The sequence below is a fragment of the Patella vulgata genome, chromosome 7, assembly GCF_932274485.2.
Source record: "Patella vulgata chromosome 7, xgPatVulg1.2, whole genome shotgun sequence".
Classification (NCBI taxonomy): domain Eukaryota; kingdom Metazoa; phylum Mollusca; class Gastropoda; family Patellidae; genus Patella; species Patella vulgata.
The window spans coordinates 42,814,714-42,837,833 of NC_065885.2; the positions used below are offsets into that span (position 1 = coordinate 42,814,714).

The following is a 23,120-nucleotide window of genomic DNA, read 5'->3' on the forward strand; positions in this document are numbered from 1 at the left end:
GTGAAAAAATAACAGAACTTTCTTTATTACCATCTTGCCGTATACGTGGTCCTTTGCTGCATGGCTGGAATGAAGATTTACAATGTGAATTGGTTTTTGAAGCATATCCAAAGGATATGCAAGCTGTTGGTCAGCTACAAAGAAAATATTTATCTCGCTCATATGAACTTTTGATTTTGAATCTTCTGATGAAGACAAAAAGAGAAATGGGGGTTTAACGTCCACCCGACACAAACTAGGTCATTTCGGGACTAACATATGGTTTTAGTTATATTTTAATAATTCCCTTGCGCGTAGGGGTCTTGAGCACCCGGAGAAAACCAACGAGGTTGGACTGATGAAGACAAAGAATAAACTAATAACTGAACATATCTCTGAGTTACTGTGTTTTTGATTTACATTTCCAGATCTCTTGAAAAGTACCATTATAATTTGATATTTTGAACGAAAACGCTAACGAGACATCACTTTAAGCTAATCTATGAACAAAATGATTTCTGTCCACAAAAATCCATGTTGCCACCCGCACCCCCCCCCCCCCCACGGGCAACTCATTTCCCGACAATTTTATCCCCACTCCACCTCCCCACAAATCATAACAGTTGTCCAGGGGCATCATAAACACTTATTTATAAATGGGCAGTCCTAGAAATTTATGTTTTATTAATATATTATGTCAACATAATGCCCCCCCCCCCTATTGTAGACATTTTACCCCCTATATCTTGAAAACGCCCCCGCAAATGCCTGATCACCACCCAGATTCGGAATCTACACGAAAAACTGGTCTAGGAAAACTTGGTCTCATAAATTCACAGCTCGGGTGGCGATTCCCCACCTTCAGCCTTTAAGATATAGTTATCATATTTGGTGCAGCTATGGATGTTGACTGAGGAAGAGGAGTGGATGATAAATCAGAAATGATATATATCTTTTATTTCAGAGATTTTTCTGTACCTGGTACATATAGAAAGATGGTGGTTAAACCAACACATGTAAATAAAAGAATTATATATTATAATGATCATACTATGTCTTTAGCACTGAGTGATTTAGATATTTTAAATGGTGTGGAGGAACCAAAGTCTATAGAAGGTAAATGTTCAGACTAGAATGTGCTGAAATCCATTTTGATTGTCAAGAAATATCAAGATATTTAATGCCCTGTTTCCGCATGTCAGGTGATTGTCAAGAAATATCAAGATATTTAATGCCCTGTTTCCCCATGTCAGGAGTTACATTAATTTCAAAATGCATTTATGAGGGATGGCTGAAAAGTTCCAAGTCTGTCTGTGAAAGACCTGTACAAAGTTGATGGTTTCCATTTAGTTTTCTACATAGTCTCCTTTGTGGTGTGCACGCTTTTGCCAACAATGTTGCCAGGCCTGAATGATGTCATCATTACTAGGAAAATGACGAGCGGCTAGTTCCTTTTTTATACGCCCACATGGAAATGTGGTCGTATATTGCCGTTGCCCCCGTCGTCCACAATTTCTTGTGAACACTCTACAGACTACATTTATCATCTGATTGTTTTGAAATTGATATATGTTGTTTGCATTAGTGAGATAAAGAATCCTATTTAATTTCAATAACTTCTGTTAATTTCTTCTGGAGTTATGGCCCTTGTTTCACTTTGTTGCACCTTGTGAACGCTCTAACAACAAATGTTATCAACCGATCTGTATGAAATTTATATGCATCCTTTGAATTAGTAAAACAAAGAAGCCTATTGAATTTCAGCAATTTCTCATTAATTTCATCTAGAGTTATGGCCCTTGTTTCACTTTGTTGAATCTTGTGAACGCTCTTATGACAACAGTTACCATCCGATCTGTTTGAAATTGATATGCATCATTTAAATTAGTGAAACGAAGAAGCCTATTGAATTTCAGCAATTTCCGTTAATTACGCCGTGAGTTATGGCCCTTGTTTCACTTTGTTGTCCCTTGTGAATGCTCTAACGACAAAAGTTATTATCCGATCTGTATGAAATTTATATGTATCGTTTGAATTAGTAAAATGAACAGGCCTATTGAGTTTCAGCAAATTTCCGTTAATTACATCTAGAGTTATGGCCCTTGTTTAACTTTGTTGAATCTTGTGAACGCTTGAACAACAAAAGTTATCACCTAATCTGTATGAAATTCATATGCATCATTTAAATTAGTGAAATGAAGAAGCCTATTGAATGTCAGCAATTTCCGTTAATTACTTCTAGAGTTATGCCCCTTATTTTACTTTGTTGAACCTTGTGAACGTTCGATCGACAAAAGTTATCATCCGATCTGTATGAAATTTATATGCATTATTTGAATTAGTAAAACGAAAAAGCCTGTTCAATTTCAACAATTTCTGTAGATTACTTCCAGAGTTACAGCCCTTGTGTTAGTTTTTAGAACCTTTTGAACCCTCAAGCGACGAAAATTATAATGTCATCTGTATGAAATTGTCTATTAAATTTCCCTAATTACCCACAAAAGAATAAATATGCGACAACCTTTGTCGACTGCTCGGACGATTTAGCTGCTGTAGGCGTATGTTTTGTTGCCTGGTAACCTATCTTCATTTTTGGAAACAGGTCTCATCCATGGTTACAAATCTAGCCAAAAAATTATCAGGATCTTCCTCAAAACAGCACAGATTGTCACATGATGTCAGGAATCTGATATGTTTCTGATCCGCAGTCAAGAGTTTTGGCACCCATCTTGCAGAAACGTTTGTCATTCCTAACTCGTTGGCGATAATGTGCTCAACCCTCTCATGAGAGATGCCCACAACACTGGCAATATGTCGAGTGGTCAATTGTTGATTAGCTGTCACTATGTCATGCACCCGGGTAATGTTTTCTTGAAAGGTTGCTGTTGATGGCCTTCCAGGATGCAGGTCAACTTCAAGGCTCTGTCCACGGCCCACTTCTTTACTGTGGAAAAGGAAGGGGCATCATCCCCTAAAGTTGTGACCATGTAGGCATGTATCTGTGTTGGGGTTTGTCCTTTCAGTTGCAGGTACTTGATGACTGTTTTGTCCATTTCTGGTGATTTCATGGTGTGGTATGAAGACAATAATAATACTACAGTTGCAGCTCTTATATGTTTACTAGCAGGATACCCGGCTTCGCTCGGGGGTCATAACTTCAAAACCGAACAGACCGGCTTTGCTCGGGGGTCATAACTCCGAAACCGGAAGTGGTAGACTAACGCCACCTGGCCTATGTTACTCCCCGGTCCGAGCTACCCCTATACCCCGAATTTCAAACTCGGGGCAGACCTAGTGTAGCCGCCAACCCAGAACAGACAGACTTCGCTCGGGGGTCATAACTCCGAAACCGGAAGTGGTAGACTAACGCCATCTGGCCTATGTTACTCCTCGGTCCGAGCTACCCCTATACCCCAAATTTTAGACTTGGGGCAGACGTAGTGTAGCTGCCAACCCCGAACAGACCGACTTCGCTCGGGGGTCATAACTCCGGAAGTGGTAGACTAACGCCACCTGGCCTATGTTACTCCCCGGTCCGAGCTACCCCTATACCCCAAATTTCAGACTCGGGGCAGATGTAGCCGCCAACCCCGAACAGACAGATTTCGCTCGGGGGTCATAACTCCGAAACCGGAAGTGGTAGACTAACGCCACCTGGCCTATGTTACTCCCCGGTCCAAGTTACCCCTATACCCAACATTTCAGACTCGGGGCAGACCTAGTGTAGCCGCGAACCCCAAACAGACCGGCGTTGCTCGAGGGTCATAACTCCGAAACCGGAAGTGGTAGACTAACGCCACCTGGCCTATGTTACTCCCCGATCCGAGTTACCCATATACCCCAAATTTCAGACTCGGGGCAGACCTAGTGTAGCCGCCAACCCCGAACAGACGAACAGACGGACAGACAGACAGACAGACAAACGACAGTATCAAATTTATATATATATAGATGATTCGTTCAATGATTGTACTTATTGGTGGCAAAAGTTTGTTTCAGCCCAATTGATCTATCCATTTCAGACTTAGAACTTTTCAGCCAGCCATCATATGATGACCAGCTTCAGGTCACAATAATTTCAGGAAACATTAATTTCTTGTTTTACAGTAACCAAGATAAAGAAAATAATAGTGTCATCAACATGTTAACCTCATTCCATTTTCATTTACAGGTGGTAAATGGAAGGCGTTGAAATTAGAATTTTCACTACCAACATCAGCTTATGCCACAATGGCATTACGAGAGATCTTAAAAATAGATACATCATGGGCTCATCAGTCCACATTAAATGTTACCTAGTACTGTTTTCATCCAAATGTCTAGCATACCATGAAATAAACATTGTATATATTGTTATTCTATTGATATTTGATATTCTACTAAAACTAGACAGTTAGACAGGGTCATTTTCTACCAGGGATGGGTAAATATCTCAGTCAAAAACCTTTGTAGTTCAACCTTTAGGTGAATTAAAGATGCATTCCCACAAATGAATTTATAAACTAATTATTTTCAATACTGGATTCCCTGAAAAACTCCCGTGGGGTGCACACGTGACAAAACTGTAAGAGTGTCGGCTTGTAGTCTGCTTGAGTGACATAGGGAGCATTGGTATGTGTTGATCGAATGGCTAGTGGTGAGAGACTTATCTATACAACAGACTCAGCCAGTAAGTAGTAGTTATTAGCACACTTTCCGAGGTGTATCGGTGAATATCAGGACAGTTTTGGTCGAGGGGCCCAGCCGAGGCGGAGCTGGGGCGGCTTCAGACCAAAACTGTTCTGATATTCACCGATACACCGAGGAAAGGTGCTAATAAGTTACTTACATCACATTTCTATCGAGTATTGTGAAGCAAAATGTGAAAAATAGTATTTATTATCGAGTCGTTTCAACCGAAAAGTGACAAATACTTTCTGTTCTTTCATTATTTATCCCTTTCTGAGCCTCACGTTACATTTCATGGTAGAATGATTTCGCAGTGGAGAGACGACCTGAGTAGTATTCACACGTGCGTCTTGCTATGATACTTTGAGCGTAAAACAATCACGTGTTTGTTTAGACCACATCGTCAACACAATGTCTATGGCGTAGAGGACTGCGATATTATTAAATGTAGTGTAAAGGAAATGCGAAACGTGGGTCATTCCTGGTGAAAGTATGCATCGGCGGATGGTTCTTCCGTTGAAATTTATTTGTTATAAAGTTTATGACTTTCTAGGCGATTTTTTCATCCTGCTTATTTTCAATGCCTGTGAAGTGTCCAGCAAGAGAACTGCGCCTTCTATCATCACAATTAATTAAAATAATTATTCAATATTCTAATTTATATATTTTGCATATTAATATAAATCAAACCAAATTATGAAATAGATGCCAATTGGTATGTATAATAATTGATTTTTGTAATATGTTGTTATGTTAATTTAATGTCATTGTATATGTTTTTGAACTGCCATGTAGTTCCCCCCATTTTGTTTTGTTACTATGATTTTGACTAGTTGTTTCATGTACATTGGTTAGAGCCTTGTTATCAATTGCGATCTGGGTCGGGCTAAACGTCCGCTACTTATTGCTTGATAGATATCTAAAACGGTATAAAAGTATCCCTGTATCAGAAATGATCAGTACTCTTTCTGTACATTTCTGATACATGATACTTTTAAGCATGTATTGCAATTAAACAGGACAGTTTTATCAAAGGTTGCCAGTGGCAATGAGTAGAAGTGGGATGTAACATTAAATACAAGCTGGAAATGAATCCTCCCTTAATCAAGTCACATGATAAACAAGACTGCATAAAATAGATTTTTATGATTTGGGATAGCTCCTTGAAATTCAGATGATTTGATAGTGAATTGAAGCAAACTTTTGATAAACTTTTGAATTTGGTTTTAAGTTTAAATATATCTTTAAATCACATAGTTGATACATGGGAAATTGGAAAGGCCTATTTAATTAAATAAGGATATAAAAATAATTATCTAGATTAATTATGGATTGTTGTGACAATCTCCAGATATGTGCTACCTTTGGTTAAAATTATTACCATCTCCATATAGAAAATAATCTCAACTCCCTATCCATAAGCATATTCCAGTCAAAATATCTTGTCAATAATCAGCTTTTGATAGGATGCCCTGTGCAGCGAAAATTTTCCCTACAGAAAGTTGAACTCGACACTACGAATGTGCACGCTTCAGTGGCTTAATTGTCTCGAAGTAATTTCTGGCTAATCACGCAGTGCAATAACAGAGTCTACGAGTCTTAAGTCTATAAATAGCCATCGCACGTGAAATTCTCTACACATCTATCAACTATTACAGCCGTAAAAAAATCTATTGTTGACGATTCTGAATAGTAGTAAATTTAGCATATTGGTTATTACAGCAGCTTTAGAAATTACTTTTGTTTTATTTTTATACGCCCACATTTTCATGTGGACGTAGATTGTCGTTACCCCTGTCCAGACGTCCGTCCACAATTGTTGGTTCCTTTCGATATTGGCATGTATCGGACTGTAACTTCATGGATTATGGCCCCTGATTGTACACAAAATCACGTTTTTAGCTTGTGAACACTGTAGAGGTCACAATTTTTATCCGATTTGGTTTAAACCCACAGGTCTCGGGTCCTTTCGATATTTGCGCATATTGGACCATAATTTCCTGAATTATGGCCCCTGATTGTACGAAAAATGTGGACCCCATACACTGAGAAATAGGTAACGGTTAAAACGTACGTTTGCCGCATTAAAAACTCGCAAAACGGTCAATACCTACGTATCTCGATAAAAAAATAAAATTCGGATTATAACTCCTCATTATGGCTTAAAATCTCTAGATAAGGTGTGTTAATTAACCAGGGTGAAAAATGGACTGAAAGGCGAGTTAATTATCGCTAGGTGTGAACAACTCTGGGATGGTGCGTTTTCTGTACTGAGTATGTTAATTAACCGACGGGTTAAAAACGAATGACACGATGTGTATTGTTTAATTGGTGTGTTTTCTCGATAGTTGTTATAACTGCACCAAAAGGGTATAATCAAGGACCAACCGACTTTATCTGACGCGTGAGTGTTAAATGGAAACTTGGGAAGGAAAATTGTTTTTACCGTGCGATTTTTCATTCGCCGGTGTGTTTTTCGCAAATAGGACTTTGTATAAGGACAGGTCTTTATATGTGGAAGTTGTACGGGGCTGTTTCTTCTATGCGTCCTTTGTATTTGTTGATGAACATAAGACGCAGTACGTGTTTTATAGTCACGCCACTTATAAAGTTGCATAATAAAATATAAATGTAAATATCGACGACGTCAGTTAATCAATCTGCTCTGGCCAAGCTCAAAATTCCGCTCTAAATTTCCTTCGCGAATTTGAGTAAACTGCCGACCTCCGTGATTATTTTAAACCGCCATCCACGGCGAATTTTAAAAAGTCTGACTTTCACGCATGTACAGTCGGCACATCCATAGCTGGTTTGAAATAGGTTTATGTCTTTATCGTGCGATTCCACGGCAGTGATATCGTAGTCGAATATCAGCTAATACGGCATGCAAAAAAAGATTGTTAATTTAACACGGTTAGACACGCAGATTTTACTGGCTTATATTGAAAATATAACAAATATCAAACATTGGCAGGCATTTATATAATAAAATAAACAGAATTACGGTTGTACCGATACATTACTTCATCAATATGTTCGACATTTTAATACTTGCATCGATCGACTATTTCAAACTCATTAAAATTACGAAATTTCGGAATTTACACACATAGATGCTGGTCTTACCGTGGGCGAAAGTTTTGTCCATTGAAATAGCCATTTCCATTCTGACAAATAAGTTACACAATGCATTTTAAATTGATAAATCACATCTGAAGTAATATATCTTCGGGTTTAAATCACAAATGAATTAAATACCTTCATCTCCTGTGTTTAAGCACACATCGTCAGAAGTCACTGTCAACCTTGCTGAACACATGCACATTATCACGTTATCAGTCGGATAATACCTTGATGACCTTTTCATTTCGCCACCAAAAAGTCTGAGTCAATGCATACTGTCAGTCAAGTTTCCAAATTACGTGAATTCACACGTGCTATCAATAGGAATCGATAATTGACTAAAATAGAAGCCCCTTTAACAATAAATTGCTATCATGCCGTAGTCTTGTAGACAATACTTATATTCTGTATTGTCAGTAAGTCAGGCCCGTAACTAAGGGGCAGGTGGGGCAAAGCCCCCCACCCCCGCAAAAATTTGCCCCCTCCCCTTTGAAAAAATTGTCGTCCATAAAAACAATAGATATACATTGTCCGTCAATTTTACAGCACCCCTTGAGAACACTCCCCACCCCATCGTTTCTCTGAGCTAGTTACGTCCTTGTAGTAAGAAATCATTGGGACGCGACCAATCTGGATTTTCACACAGAATATGTGCCGTTGTCATGGCTAAATTACGAACGGGCTGCGATGAATAGCACACCCCATCTCCTGCAATTTACATCATGTATTACCAGTAGGTTACAACGGATTCTATTAATTTTATTTACGATAAAACTCAGGCTTTAAAAATTGTGGATATGAGAGATAATTAAATTTTTGAATCGGTATAGACTTGAAGGTTGGCGCATGCAGCGTGTGAAAAGAATACTTAATCATCATATTCGCAGTTGACATACTCCTGTCAATAAAATCATTCCTTAACCGGTGGTGATAATTTTTGTAATTTGGCACAAAAATCATCCCTTATATCGCACCATGCCCCTTTAACTAATACACGCTTTTTTGTTAGGCAATTTCCTTTGTACTCTTTCGATGTGGACTCTTTGATGTAATTGTCGCATCAGTTACTATTAATCTAAGTTCTGTCCTGACAAGATTCCATTCATATAATCTGGTTGTTAGGTGTTTTATTGAAAGCTTCTTCGATATGTTAACTGGAAAAATGAAATTTAATGATTTGTTTTTGTGATAATTATTGGAAAGAAACTGAACCGGGTTATTCTTTGGAATATTTATCGTCTATTGTATAAATACGGTAAGCAGTTTGTGTGTTGCATTTATAAGTTAAAGTATAAAAAAAATATATATTTAAAGGGACGAAGGGGCTATTTAAGACATGATATTTTGAAACCTTATACCAGTAACTGAATCGATTTGACATGTTGATCTGTTTTGCAATGTGGGGAATGGGGAATCTGTTGGATCAGCTAGCAATTTTCCAATAGACGTTCTCTGAAAATGAAATATTAGCTTTCATGATCAATAATGGTATTATTAAAAATATCAAAAATGTGAATAAATTTATGACGATTATTGTCTTATTTTGATTTGGTTATTTGTGATTATTTGTAATAAAGAAAATAACTCTTATTGCAGTAGTCTGTACTGACATGCCATGATATATACTTGGAATCAATTAATCATTTGACTTGTTTGAATTATTATTATTTCAGAAAATTTATTATTGTGCGCATTATGTGGGTCCTGACTATTTCTAAGGACATTTCATTATCCGGCGAACTGTTAAACCGGATGGCAAAATAAACACCATTATGCAATACATCTTTTAATAATCCCTCGGTCTCTTTCGGCTACGATGTGTTCCTCGACAGTTCGACGATTATATTCTTCACTTCCATCACAACGCGTACACCAACACTGTTATCGAACCGACATCGTAAAGAAAATTAGTTTAATTATAGAAGAGTGTGTCTCAAATAACTTAATGTAGCGCCTGCTTCCACAAGGAAGTGATTTGACGAAATTACATGGGATTTATATAATATATGAAATTTCATGTCCTCCCACCAATACTCAACTATGTACTTTAATCTGACCGCTATGGAAACCATCTATATGTGACGATTGTTAAATAAGTTTTGCTAGGTCTAATTAATTATTAATGAAACACTGTTCAAACCCTCACGGTATAGGAAACCATCTATGTGATGATTGTTAAATACGCTGGCTATATAACAATTATTATTGAACAGCTAACATTTTTTTGTTTATAATATAAATATAATTGCAAAATGGTTATCTATTAAAAGTTGCAACGAAACAAGTATGGGTTACGTACATTGTACTAATTTCAACACACAAAACAATAAACTGGCTATGAGCTACGGGTTGCGCGGTACTCATTTCAACACGCAAAACAATAAACCGGCAATGAGTTACCGTTTACGTGGTACTAATTTCAACCCGCAAAACAATAAATTGTCAGAACAAAAAAATATATATAGACATACGGTAAATTTAGCTTATTGCTATATACCCGGATATATTCAAATTGGGGCCTGACTGCTGGATACTTATAAATGACGACATTGTTTTCACCTTTTTACGACAGATTAGGGTCCATATTTATATTTTATTATGCAACTTTATAAGTGGCGTGACTATAAAACACGTACTGCGTCTTATGTTCATCAACAAATACAAAAGACGCATAGAAGAAACAGCCCCGTACAACTTCCACATATAAAGACCTGTCTTTATACAAAGTCCTATTTGCGAAAAACACACCGGCGAATGAAAAATCGCATGGTAAAAACAATTTTCCTTCCCAAGTTTCCATTTAACACTCACGCGTCAGATAAAGTCTGCTGGTCCTTGATTATACCCTTTTGGTGCAGTTATAACAACTATCGAGAAAACACACCAATTAAACAAGACACACCGTGTCATTCGTTTTTAACCCGTCGGTTAATTAACATACTCAGTACAGAAAACGCACCGTCCCAGAGTTGTTCACACCTAGCGATAATTAACTCGCCTTTCAGTCCATTTTTCACCCTTGTTAATTAACACACCTTATCTAGAGATTTTAAGCCATAATGAGGAGTTATAATCCGAATTTTATTTTTTTATCGAGATACGTGGGTATTGACCGTTTTGCGAGTTTTTAATGCGGCAAACGTACGTTTTAACCTTTACCTATTTCTCAGTGATAGAGGTCACAATTTTTATCCGATTTAAAAAAAAACGTTACAATATATCACTGTTACACCCTAAGGATGGTTAAGTTCGAATTTCGTAAAAATCGGACTGAAACTGACGGACAAAATGGCCGCCCCTCGTTCGCAAATAGTGTCAAAGTATTGTGTATCAGGGTTGTGGACCCTCTGGAGGTCACAATTTTCATCCGATTTGGTTTAAACTTGACATGTATGTTTATAACCCACAGATCTTGCTTCCTTTTGATTTTCGCGCATAACGGACCATAACTTCCTGAATTATGGCCCCTGATTGTATGGCAAATCATGTTTTTAGTTTGTGGACCCCTGTAGAGGTCACAATTTTTATCCGATTTAAAAAACCGTTACAATATATCATTGTTACCTAAGGACGGATGAGTTCAAATTTCGTAAAAATCAGACCGAAACTGACAAAATGGCCGTCCCTCGTTCGCAAATAATATAGTGTCAAAATATTGTGTACCAGGGCTGTTGACCCTCTGGAGGTCACAATTTTCATCTAATTTTAATGAAACTTGAAATGCATGTTTATAACCCACAGATCTCGGTTACTTTCGATATTCGCGCATATCGGACCATAACTTCCTGAATTATGGCCCCTGATTGTACGAAAAATCATGTTTTTGGTTTGTGGACCCCGTAGAGGTCACAATTTTAACCGATTTAAAAAAACGTTACAATATATCACTGTTACACCCTAAGGACGGATGACTTCAAATTTCGTAAAAATCGGAACCGACAAAATGGCCGCCCCTCGTTCGCAAATAGTGTCAAAATATTGTGTATCAGGGCTGTGGACCCTCTGGAGGCCACAATTTTCATCTAATTTTGATGAAACTTGAAATGCATGTTTATAACCCACAGATCTCGGTTACTTTCGATATTCGCGCATATCTAATCATAACTTCCTGAATTAAGATCCCTGATTGTACGAAAAATCGCGTTTTTAGCTTGTGGACCCCATAGAGGTCACAATTTTTATACGATTTAAAAAACGTTTGAATATATATTGTATCATTTTGATAATCACAGATACCCAAACTTAACTTCCTGGATTATGGCCCCTGATTGTTCGAAAAATCGCATTTTTAGCTTACAGATTCTCTAGATGTCACATTTTTTTTCTCGATTTTAAAAAATGTTTAAATACATTCCACCATAATGAAGGTTGAATTCGTATTTCGTGAAAATTGAAATGAATCTGCCCGACAAAATGGCCACTCTTTGTACGCAAATTGTGTAGAAGTGTGTAATACGAAGGTTGGGGGCCCTCTAGAGGTCACAATTTTTATCCGATTTTGATGAAACTTAAAAAATATCTTTATATCCCAAAGATTTCTGTCCCTTTTGATATTTGCACATTTAAGTTCATAAGTTCAAGGATAACGTGGCACCGGAAGTGACATAAGTTCAAAGGTAACGTGGCACCGGTGAAACTCATCATTACTGCTTCGCAGTTCTAGTTGTTAGGGTTTCACACTGCGTAGCTTGTGTGAAACACTATTGTTTTTGTTAAGATTATTATTCTTCTTATTATTATTATTATTATTTTTTTTTCCGCTTGTGCATATCTCAGAAACTATTTGTCGGAAAGTGGGTGTGACTTAGAGATTAAAGCTATTTCGAACTTTCTGTGACAATGCGAAATGTCCGAAATCACCGAAGTTGTCGTTTTTTGAAATATTGCTGTAATATTAACAATAATTATCGGATTTTAACATTTGATACATTTTGACATAGCCTGAGACACGGCAAATAGCTACAATTGTTTAGATTTTTGATTTTTGATTAATCTTCGAAGATATTAGGCGCCAAATTTTGACAATTTTTTTTTTATTTATGAATATTTTTTTATGGCGCTTTACCCATAATTAAAGGGTCATGTGATTTGAGCAAAAATATGAAATTTTTTTGTCTCGTTAATTAATCTTGGCCGCTATTGGCTAATTCAGTTTATGGGTTCTGGGTTAATTATTTATTGCTCGATTTCGTACCATAGTCGGACTGCAGTTATTTATATATTTGATCTTTTTTGTGGGTTTAATTTGTTTACAAATTATTGTGCGTACCACTGAACTATAAGTGCTCGTTTCTTAAATTGATCACACGCAGTACCGTCATTTCTCGATATCATAACCAACCCCAATTTGATTATCCGATATATTCTAATCGCCATTGTTATCAGATTAACCAATCTGTTTTCGAAGCAGCCATTATATTGTAATCATATTTTCCTACAAAACAGCTTTTCGCCGATTTACATGACGTCTTCCTGATATATTCGCATTAGGGTATGTTTGGTTCCCTTCTTTCAACAGCTTAGATGACCCTTCTTGGACAATTAGTCAAACGTAAAGAAATCTAACTCTCGGTCCCGCATCTGTTGCATGTATAAATCGAAAGCACAGACTAGGCACGGCTCCATGTGTCGCCTAGCTTGTTCTATTCTAAAAGCATGCAATCGCCTTTGGAAATCACTTTGGTGTCTTTTTTTTTATTTCGGTTGCTTTATTTGAAATAAGTCATAGTAATTTGTGATTTTGTTTTTACTGCCAATTCTGCTTAATTGTGTGCGCTTTGAAATCTAAAAACTTAACATAAAACAAATCATGGATACAGGTTTAGAATAGGGTTATAGCCTGATCTATTTGTTAAAGGCCTGTTAATACAGTATGAACAATATGTAATATTAAATATGTGTCCATATATACCAAAAATAAATCACATAAAACAGATGAATAATACAACGTATATTTGAAACAGAAAGTCTTCAAGTATATGCGTAAATATGTTTCCCTTTTGTCTAAATCCCATTTATAACTGTTTGACTTCCCTTTGCAGAGCAAAGACTTGTTATTTTGAATGATACCGAGAAATCACTTAAATCTGTTACAATCAGAGAAAATATTATAAACATAAAGGGGGCGTGGGGCATTAACAGTGTGATAACTCATAAAAAAAAAATAATGATGCACACCAAAGTTTTTGCATAAAGAGATGGGTTGTCATGTATTTCAGTAAATTTCACTATATTTGTTATGTATTCTATTCACATCGATATGTAAAATTGCGTGAAAGAATTAGGCCACTACCTTTATAGGAATCTATTTATATAATTAGGCAATAATAATTTATTGCTGCAGTTATATCACTAGGGACCGGGTATCATTCAGATTTGATGAAAAAAGGAAAGAAAATGAGCTTACCATCTATAATCTAATACACATATTCAGTTAATAGATTGCCATGCAGAAAGTGTTAAATACCATCAAGATTCATCAAAAACCGCCCAGTTTGTGCTACTGTTTAGTTTAAGAAACACCATTTAGTTTTGACATCGGTCATCTAGTTTATGACAATTTAGTTTAGTTTTGATTCGTTCGTTCGTTCTTGGTGTTTAACGTCTGCTTCCACATAAGTGATATCGCAGACAAGACATAGGAGAGCCGAAGCTGATTCCTGTTTTTTAGAATATGATTTTGCAATCTTTCCATTTGGCCTTAGGCCATGGATTTGGTTTAGTGGGAAGATCTTCTGGATTGGTAGATGTCATCGTTTTAGTGTTTAGGTGCCAGGCCCGTCTTATCGTGGCCTCCCCTTACTCCACTATCCCACTCTCTGGGTTTGGTATCAGTTTTATTTGCGGAATAGTGTTTAGGTGCCGAGTTCGTCTGACCGTAACTCCCCCTTACTCCACTATCCTGCTAGTTTGGTAGATGTCATCTTTGTGGGGTTTGTCTTTAGGTGCCAGGCCGGTCTTATCGTGACCTCCCCTTACTCCACTATCCCACTCTGTAGGTTTGGTGTCTGTTTTTGGTGGAATAGTGTTTAGATGCCGAGTCCGTCTGATCGTGACTCCCCCTTACTCCACTATCCTGCCAGTTTGGTATAAATCCCCTATGTAGTTTAGTGTTTAGATGCCGGACCCGTCTAACCGTGACCCCCTCTTACTTCACTATTCTACTCAGTCCAACTGTGTCCATTAGGGCGTGGATTTGTTCGAAGATTTGCAGTTTCAGATCTGGTCTCGGGAAGAGTAGGCTCTTAGTGTTGAATGGTATGTTGTTGGTCTCCATTGTTCTCACTAGTTCCCTTCTCTCCTCCTCGTATACCTCGCAGTCTACCAGGACACGGTTGGTGGTACATTCTTCTCCGCACTCACAGATGATGACTTGGTGTTTGTAGTCTCGCAGCCGCTCTTTCACCCTTAGCTTCGATATAAGTCTACAAATATCTCTTCTAGGGTGATTGAGTGTTGTCTTTGTGTAGATCTTGTCATCCAGCCGGAATCTGTATGTGTCAAGTTCAACGAGATTTAATTCCCAGATTGAATTGACGTGTCTTTTGACCATACTGTAGATTTCCATGGTGCTGTAGTCTATGGTGCGGAGTGGTGCTGTGTCCTGGGGCCCTCTTTGGCGAGTCGATCTGCCTCCTCGTTTCCTCTAATGTTGACATGTGATGGAATCCACACGAGTTCTACTTTGCTTCCCTTCTCTAAAACCCTCTGGTACAGCTGCCTGATTTCCAAAATGACTTCTGGTCTTGAGTCCGAGTTGTCATTTTGGATTGAAATCAGACTGCTCAGAGAATCGCTTGGAATGACGAACTTACTAGTCTTTTGATGGGAAATCCATGATATAGCGTCACGAATGGCCACAAGCTCTGCAGTGTACACCGAACAGTTATTGGGCAGTTTCCTGCTTATTCCCTGTTCCCCGTTTGGCAGGTATATTCCAAACGAGCTGGTGCCCCTTTCAGGATTGCGTGAGCCATCCGTGTACACATGGTCCCAGTCATCAGACGGCCAGTTGTCTTCCAGGTGTTCTAGAGAGAAAGCACGTGCAGCAGTGGGGTTGTTTTTCTTGTCGGTTTTCTGTAGTAGTTCTAGATTAACCGGCGGTATAGGAAGCGTCCAAGGGGCGATCACTGGGGGGTCGTGTTCATTTATCACGAGCTCCCCCAGTCGCAGTTCCTTGATTGTTTCCCTGATACCCTGGCCGAAGCTTTTCTTTCTAGGATCTCTCACATATCTTGTATTTTTTAGACTGACAAAGGTTGGGGATCTTTTGCCCAGTTGCGAGATCTTAGCCCAGTACCTTGTCGCTAGTTCTTTTCTTCTTAGGGATAGGGGCAACTCCCCGACTTCCTGCAGTAGTGCCTCTCTCTCCCAGTCCCTTGCCCTATGCCAGTCGCAATACACAGAGCTTTGTATTGGATGGTGTCAAGCTTCCTTAAGAGTAATGGTGCGCAGTTCATGAAGGCCAGAGAGCCGTAGTCTAATACAGATCGTATTAGAGCACGAAACACCATCATTAGTGTGACTCTGTTGGCCCCCCAAGTGCTGCCCGTTATTTTCCTCATTAAGTTTAGGATTTTTGGTGCATCTATCTACAGTCTCGTCGATGTGCGGTTTCCAGGTCAGCCTTCGGTCAAAGATTATGCCAAGGAACTTGGTTTGGTCTTTAAACTCGATGGTTTTCCCATTCATACACAGTCATTCTGCTTATCCCTCTATCCCTGCTTACAAGCATGCCGACTGTTTTCTTCTCCGAGACTTTGAATCCCCAATCGTTTGCCCATGCCATGAATTTGTCTAAGGCCTTCTGCATTTTCTTTTGTAGTTCACAGAAGTTCCTCCCTTTCCTCCATATGGTACTGTCATCAGCAAATTTAGCTAACTCAGTTTTGGCGTCGAGGTAGGACGATTTATGTATGTCGTTGATCATGATATTGAAGAGAGTGGGACTGATAACCGATCCCTGAGGCGTGCCATTTTCTAATGTTTGCACGGCACTCAGGAATCTGCCAACATTCACCTGTATCTTTCTATCGCTCAGAAAGCTTTTGATCCACCGAAACATTATACCCGTTATACCAATACGTCCTAACTTGAAGAGCAGCCCGTCTAGCCCGACTAAATTAAAAGCCTTAGTTAAATCTACGAACACGACACATAACAGGTTCCCAGAGAGGAGTGCCTGCGACATGACTTGCTGTAGTCTCACCAAGTGGTCCGTTCCTGAACCCGCTTTGATTTTCGTCGATCAGTCGGTTGCTCTCCAGATAGAACTGTAGTCGTATGTTAACCATTGTTTCCAAGGTTTTGCACAGTGTGGATGTCAAACTTACTGGTCGATGGGACTCTGCCTTTGTTCTCTCTTTACCTGGTTTTGGAAGAGGGATGACGTTGGCTTTCCGCCATTCTTTAGGTACCTCTCCTGCCAGCCAGGATGTGTTGAAGAAGTTTAGTGGTATCCTTTTGGCATTTCTAGGCAGATGTTTGAGCATCGAGTACTTTACTTTGTCCTCACCAGCCGCACTATCCTTCTTGAGGGAAAGAGCCTTATATAACTCCTCCTCAGAGAAGGGTAGATTGATTGGTTTAGCCCCTCCATTAGGTTCAATTTCTAATGAAGGGTGCTGTGAGTAAAAGATTTCCTTTCTCTTCAGGAACTCTTGTGATTGGTTTTCGTCCCTGCTTGCGTCAGCGAACGCTTTTGCAAGTAGATCTGCCTTTACATTGCCGTTGGTAATGTACTCATCTCCATTCTTTAGGTTTGGTATGTTGAATGATCTGCGCTTCCTGCTCATGGCGTTCAGCTTCTTCCAGACGGCACCGGTTTGCGTGTTTTGATTCAACGCATTACAGAATGTCATCCAGTGTCCGCTTTGTGCCTTCCGGATGGTGTCTCTTGCGGCGTATTTCAACTTCAGGTAGTTTTGGTGATTGACTTCATTGTAGTGGCGTTTCCGTAGGCGTAGTGCCTTCTTTCTTTCGTTAACCGCCATCTGACATTCTGGTGACCACCAAGGTTTTCTAATCCTTGATTGCCCTCCAGAAGTCTTGGGAATGGAGTCGTCTGCGGCACCTATAATAGCACTCGTGATGTTGGCTGCGTACACGTCGATGTCGGCATCGATGATGTCTTCTTCTTTCCACCCAAGGCAGACTCTTTTATTTTCCAATTGGGTTTCCCTGGTTGTTTCACATTGGATGCAGAGTTCTATCAGTAGATGGTCGCTGCCAAGTGTTTCATCTTCGTGTACTTGCCAGTCGCAGCGGTTTGCCATACCAAGCGTACAGAGCGTGAGATCTAGATGTGAAGGTGGGGCATTTCCTCCAACAAAAGTAGGGCTCTCGTCGTTCAGTACGCATAGGTCGTTCTCTTCTATTATTGAGCATAGGCTAATCCCCCGACAGTCATTCCTCGGTGACCCCCACAGGACGTGTTTTGCGTTGAAATCCCCGCAAAACACAAATTCGCCCTGCAGAAGCTGGTCGAGAAGTGACTGGAAGTCAACTGGTTTTCTCGTGACATCTGGGGGTACATAGACATTCACTATTGTCAATTTTGTATTATTGCTCAATGTGATGGCTATGCCCATTGCTTTTAGAGGGTCCTCTACGTCCAGCGAAACAGAAATATAATTTAAGTTATCACTGACGTAGATGGCAAGACCACCGCCATGTGCCGTGCTGCCCGATCTGTCCCTTCTCTGACAAGTGTATCCGGGCAAGTAGATGTCGTTTTTGGTTGGTAGTAGCTTGGTTTCTTGGAGGCATATTACATCTTTGGGGTTGCGGGTGATGTATTTTCTCAGCTCAGCACATCTGGGGGCCAGTCCATTAACGTTTAGTTGTAGAACTTTTACCTGGCCCGCCATGATGACTGTCCGGATGGATGCCTCTCTGTCTTGTCTATTTATTGGTCAATTGGCGTTTCACATTCCATAGGAGGTACCTCATTAGTGTTAGTCTTTGGTGTTAAAACCGGCAAGCAAATGGGCATATCGCCAGTGCTGTAGTGACGAACATGAGATATCCTTCTACGGAGTGCGAGGTTTGCCGTTTGATCGCCTTTTGTGGTTTCTTCGTTGTCGTCTTCTTCTCTTGATCTTTTTTTTACCGTGTTGATTGAATTAATCATGACACACAGGACATCGGGGTTGACCATGTGTGTCCTTATTTTGCCGAGTAGGTTTGTCATCTTGGTAGTTTGGTCCTCATTGGACACGGCCACCCGGAGGAACTCGATCATGAAGTTCATGAAGCCACTTTCCGTTATAAATTTAGGAATGAAGTGTGATTCATGAACATTCGTTTTCGGTTCCTCTTCCTTCTTGGATTTGGTCTTGTTCTTTGGTGTTGGTTTGTCTTTTTGGTTGGGTGCCGTGGTGGGTTTTTTCGGCGTTGTTTAGGATGTCGATGGAATCGGCCCCGGAATTGGTTTTGCAACCGGAGCCCTATTCCTGACATCTTTTGTCTTCCCTTCCTTCTTTTTCAGCATCAATGAGGCTTCATTGAAACTTACTTTCTCTTTTACCTGGATATTTAGAGTTTCCTTGGTGTTCTGGATTTTCGGGCATTCGGGAGAGTTCGCTGCGTGACCGCCTTTACAGTTCGAACATTTTTTTGAATGTCCGCCCTGCAGTCGGTCGCCGCATGACTCCCCCCACACTGGGCGCACACAGTCTTTCCTTTGCAGTCTTTCCTGTGTGCCCCAGCTTCTGACAGTTGGCGCACTGCCTTAACCTCTGTACATAGGGGTGAGTACGTCGGTTGAGGTAGACGATTTTAAGTGCCTCGGGCGCTGTACCTTTCTTGAAGGTTAGGGCGACGCTTCCCGAAATGACCTAGTTTGTGTCGAGTGGACGTTAAACCCCATTTCTCTCTCTCTCTATATTGAGTTCCACGTTATGAATTTTTTAAAAAGAAACTATTTTTTTTTTTTTTTTTTTTTTTTTTTTAATATTCTTAATAAAACTTTATTCAGTAATTAGATCATATAGACCCATAGATACAAAGATGATACACTGACACATATTCAAGACAACCATATTTACATTTATGTAGGTTTCAAAGGAAAAGGTAATATAATGATAAATTTATGTCGACTTACATTGATATGAATTATGTAGGCCTTATTGCGTTGTTGCTTTGTGAGAATGCTTTGTACAAATCAATTGTTACTAGGGCACAAATTTGAAAAATTAGCCTATTAGTAAAGTTGTGAAATTTCATTGGAATATGTACATCTTAGATCATTCAAATATTTACATTGAAGTACAAAATCCTCTTCTTCTGTAATACAATTTTTTTTTTTTTTTTTTTTTTTTTTTTTTTAAATATAGTTTATTTATAAAATTCATATAATTACATTCAGTTATGCATAATTATATTAACAATGCAATAAATAATTTATAATTTAATACAGTAGAATTATTTATTTATTTACAATTGTTATATACAAAGTCAATATGAGATGATATATACAAACGGTAATATAATACAAAATACAATTAAAGTTCCTATATTATAGCTACTTTCTTATATACAGCTAAAAATATATTTGAAGTCTGTAGTGGAAAAGCGTCTGGTTGAAAGAGAGTGTGATGTTTCCCAGCACAAAAAGAACGTGCATAGGGAATTGTGGGATGTTATGATGGCCATGTTAATGTTAGAGGTGAGTGTTGATTACAGTGAATGAATAGCGGTAAAACAAACGGGTAAAACTTGAGTTAGTGTTTAAATGTTTTTAATGGATTTCTATTTTACTGTTTGACATATTTCAGTGGGTGTATAGGTATTTTATTTATATGACAGAGTGAGATAGTGCCATTTCACGAAAACGAAAGATGACTAAGATGTCAAGTTGTGACAACTTAAAGTAAATAGCACGGTATGTTTAGTCATATAGTAGAGTAATTAATATGGAAGCTTCATACAGGACGATAACTTGCCTTATACAGGAGAATTCGGTAAGGCAGAGTAGGCTGAAGCTTGGTGATTTCAATTTTATTTCCTTTTGTATAATATTGGTTTATCAATTAAGCCAAAATTTTCCAGAATTTATATGGGGTAGGCCTACAGGTGTTTGGTTATTTTGTTTATTTTCGCTTGTAGGCCTACATTCTTACTAAAAATTGCAATGAGTGCTCATATACGAAAGAAATATAAGAAGATGTCTATGGTTGTAGCTACTTATTATAGTAGCAAAGTCAATATTTCATGGGTGAAGTTGCAGAGTATAAATTCAGACATGACGACACAAACCTAGGCTTAAGGAGGGTCATAAGGTAGTGAACACTTGAGCTTAAGAGAGTAATCTTTATTTTTGTTTTCTTTTTGTATAGAATTGGTATATAAGCTCTTGTGAAATATTGGTGGATAGAGGGTGTGTTCGGTTAGACCATATGATCGACAGGTATGTATATATCATGAATGTATTTAGATTTTATATTGTGTAGATGGATTGTATTGTTGTTGATTTTGAATTCTTTGGTGAGATGAATGTTGTTTATATGTGTAGTAATGAAACATTTATAGAATTTTAATTTGGGGCAATTCAGAAATAAATGATAGTAAGATTCAGTTGCTCGGTTACAATAGTGGCATTTATAGTTGATAGTATATATATTTCTGTATAGCATAATATCTTTTGTTAGTACTGCATTATTGATGATTGTATACATGAAATCCTTTTCTTTTTCAGATAAGGAGGAGCATTTATAGAGGTTTGTCCAGACTTTTGAAAAGTCAACATGAGGTAATTGTTTATTTATTTTTGGTTGTGTCTGTAATAAGTCAATTAGGGACCAGTATATGTCTTTAAGTTTTGTATTGTATGTATATTTGATGGATGATTTGAGGCTATTGTAAGTTTCTTTTATATCTATATATGATTGGGGGAGTTTTTCCGAGTGGGTATAATTATTGGATGCATATCTTGGCAGAGTATCCCTTGTAGTAAATCCTAGCCAGGGGCTGTTGTTGTCTTTGATTGCTTTTACTATAAGATGTTGTTGCATTGCCTGGATTTTTAGTCGAATGTTTGGCACTTTAAGGCCACCATTTTTATGCTCAAGGTTCAAGGTGTTTCGATTAATTGTTTCACTTTTATTTTCCCAGATGAAATTGTAGATTATTTTATTTATGTTTTTAATAATGAGTTTGAGGGAGGAACTATCCTAGCAACAAACCATAGTTTGCTGAGTATATAGGTGTTTAAGATGCATACTTTTTCTTTATATGAAAGAGAGTGATTTTCCCATGTCTGGATGGTTGAATTGATTATTTGAACAAGGGGTAGCCAGTTCTTTTCCATTTTATTTGAGCCAAACCAAATGCCTAGTAATTTTATAGCGTCTGTTTTAATATTAATATTTATATTTACAGGATAGGAGTAGTGTGATGGTTTTCCAACAGAAAGGATTTCAGTTTTATCATGGTTTAGTTTGGAGCCAGATATAGAGCCAAATGTTTTGAATTGTTCGAGGAGAGTGCTGTATGAAGAAAGTCTAGATATTATAGCAGAACAGTCATCTGCATGCTGAAATAACTTAATCTCTGAAGGGTGGTTAGGGATCCTGATGCCTTTTATGAGGATGTTTTTGTTTATGTATGAAGCAAGGGGGTTGATACACAATGAGTATAGAATCATGGATCAACAGTAATTTCTAATACACCTTTGATGTAATTAAAATATCTATATAGCTTATGTTCATAATCCATTGAGGCGTTTGTGTCGCTGACAAATTACAGTTTTTAAATAGGATACACAACACATCGTTATTAACTTTCAGAGTCATGACGAATTTTAAATTTTATTAAACCAAAGTTGTCACATAACAAGACAGTGAATGTATTTGGAATATTATTGTTCTGTTCTGAAATCTATAAATTTACCTTTGGTTTATAATACACATTATACAGTTACAATGGAATTGTGTGTACATTTATTGCCCCTAATAAAGTCTGGCAGCAGTTATATAACATCTAGGTCAACGTTGTTACAAGTTGGTGATCAGCAAAGCGTATAGTTCGTGCTCTGGTGTCAGTTTGGTGATTGTAATTAGAAATGTAAATTCTACTGTGTGAATTGGTAATTCCTTTTAATAATTTAACAAATCCAAGGAGAAGAACAGCCAACCAACAAATAATCTGTTAATATTATTTGAAAGACTTTAAATTTTCCAATAAGAGATTTTTTCAAATTTTTTTGGGGGAATAAGCTATAGAAAAATATCATCATAGTCCTATGATTTAGCATTAGTCCACGTACGCCGTGATAATGTCGGCATAGTAGCACAAGCATTTCTCCTTTTCAATGTCATCACGTGTTTTTTGGCCTTATATTTCTTTGAATA

At 38.2% G+C, this 23,120-nt stretch overlaps 1 protein-coding gene and 1 long non-coding RNA gene across 10 annotated transcripts in view; both read left to right on the forward strand.

The window, feature by feature from the left end:
• Nucleotides 1-6,384, forward strand: part of LOC126828361 (pseudouridylate synthase 7 homolog) — a 239,651-nt gene extending 233,267 nt beyond the window's left edge. For all 6 annotated transcript variants that reach the window (XR_007683002.2, XM_050558111.1, XM_050558107.1 and 3 more), the window contains 2 exons: nt 944-1,095; nt 4,151-6,384. Coding sequence is in view for 5 of the 6 variants with exons in the window: in XM_050558111.1 (XP_050414068.1) it covers nt 944-1,095; nt 4,151-4,278 (280 nt within the window). In the remaining variant the exon portion in view is untranslated. The remainder of the gene's footprint in view (nt 1-943; nt 1,096-4,150) is intronic.
• A 13,770-nt stretch (nt 6,385-20,154) lies between these two features.
• LOC126828413 (uncharacterized) lies at nt 20,155-22,739 on the forward strand. 4 transcript variants are annotated; one of them, XR_007683028.2, is made up of 5 exons: nt 20,155-20,437; nt 20,547-20,653; nt 21,108-21,178; nt 21,467-21,520; nt 22,150-22,739. It is a non-coding gene; the product is annotated as an uncharacterized LOC126828413 (long non-coding RNA). The 4 variants fall into 4 exon arrangements; XR_007683031.2 differs by having other exon boundaries at nt 20,160-20,437; nt 20,578-20,653; nt 22,150-22,738; XR_007683029.2 differs by lacking the exon at nt 20,547-20,653 and having other exon boundaries at nt 20,172-20,437; nt 22,150-22,734.
• Nucleotides 22,740-23,120: the final 381 nt, after the last annotated feature.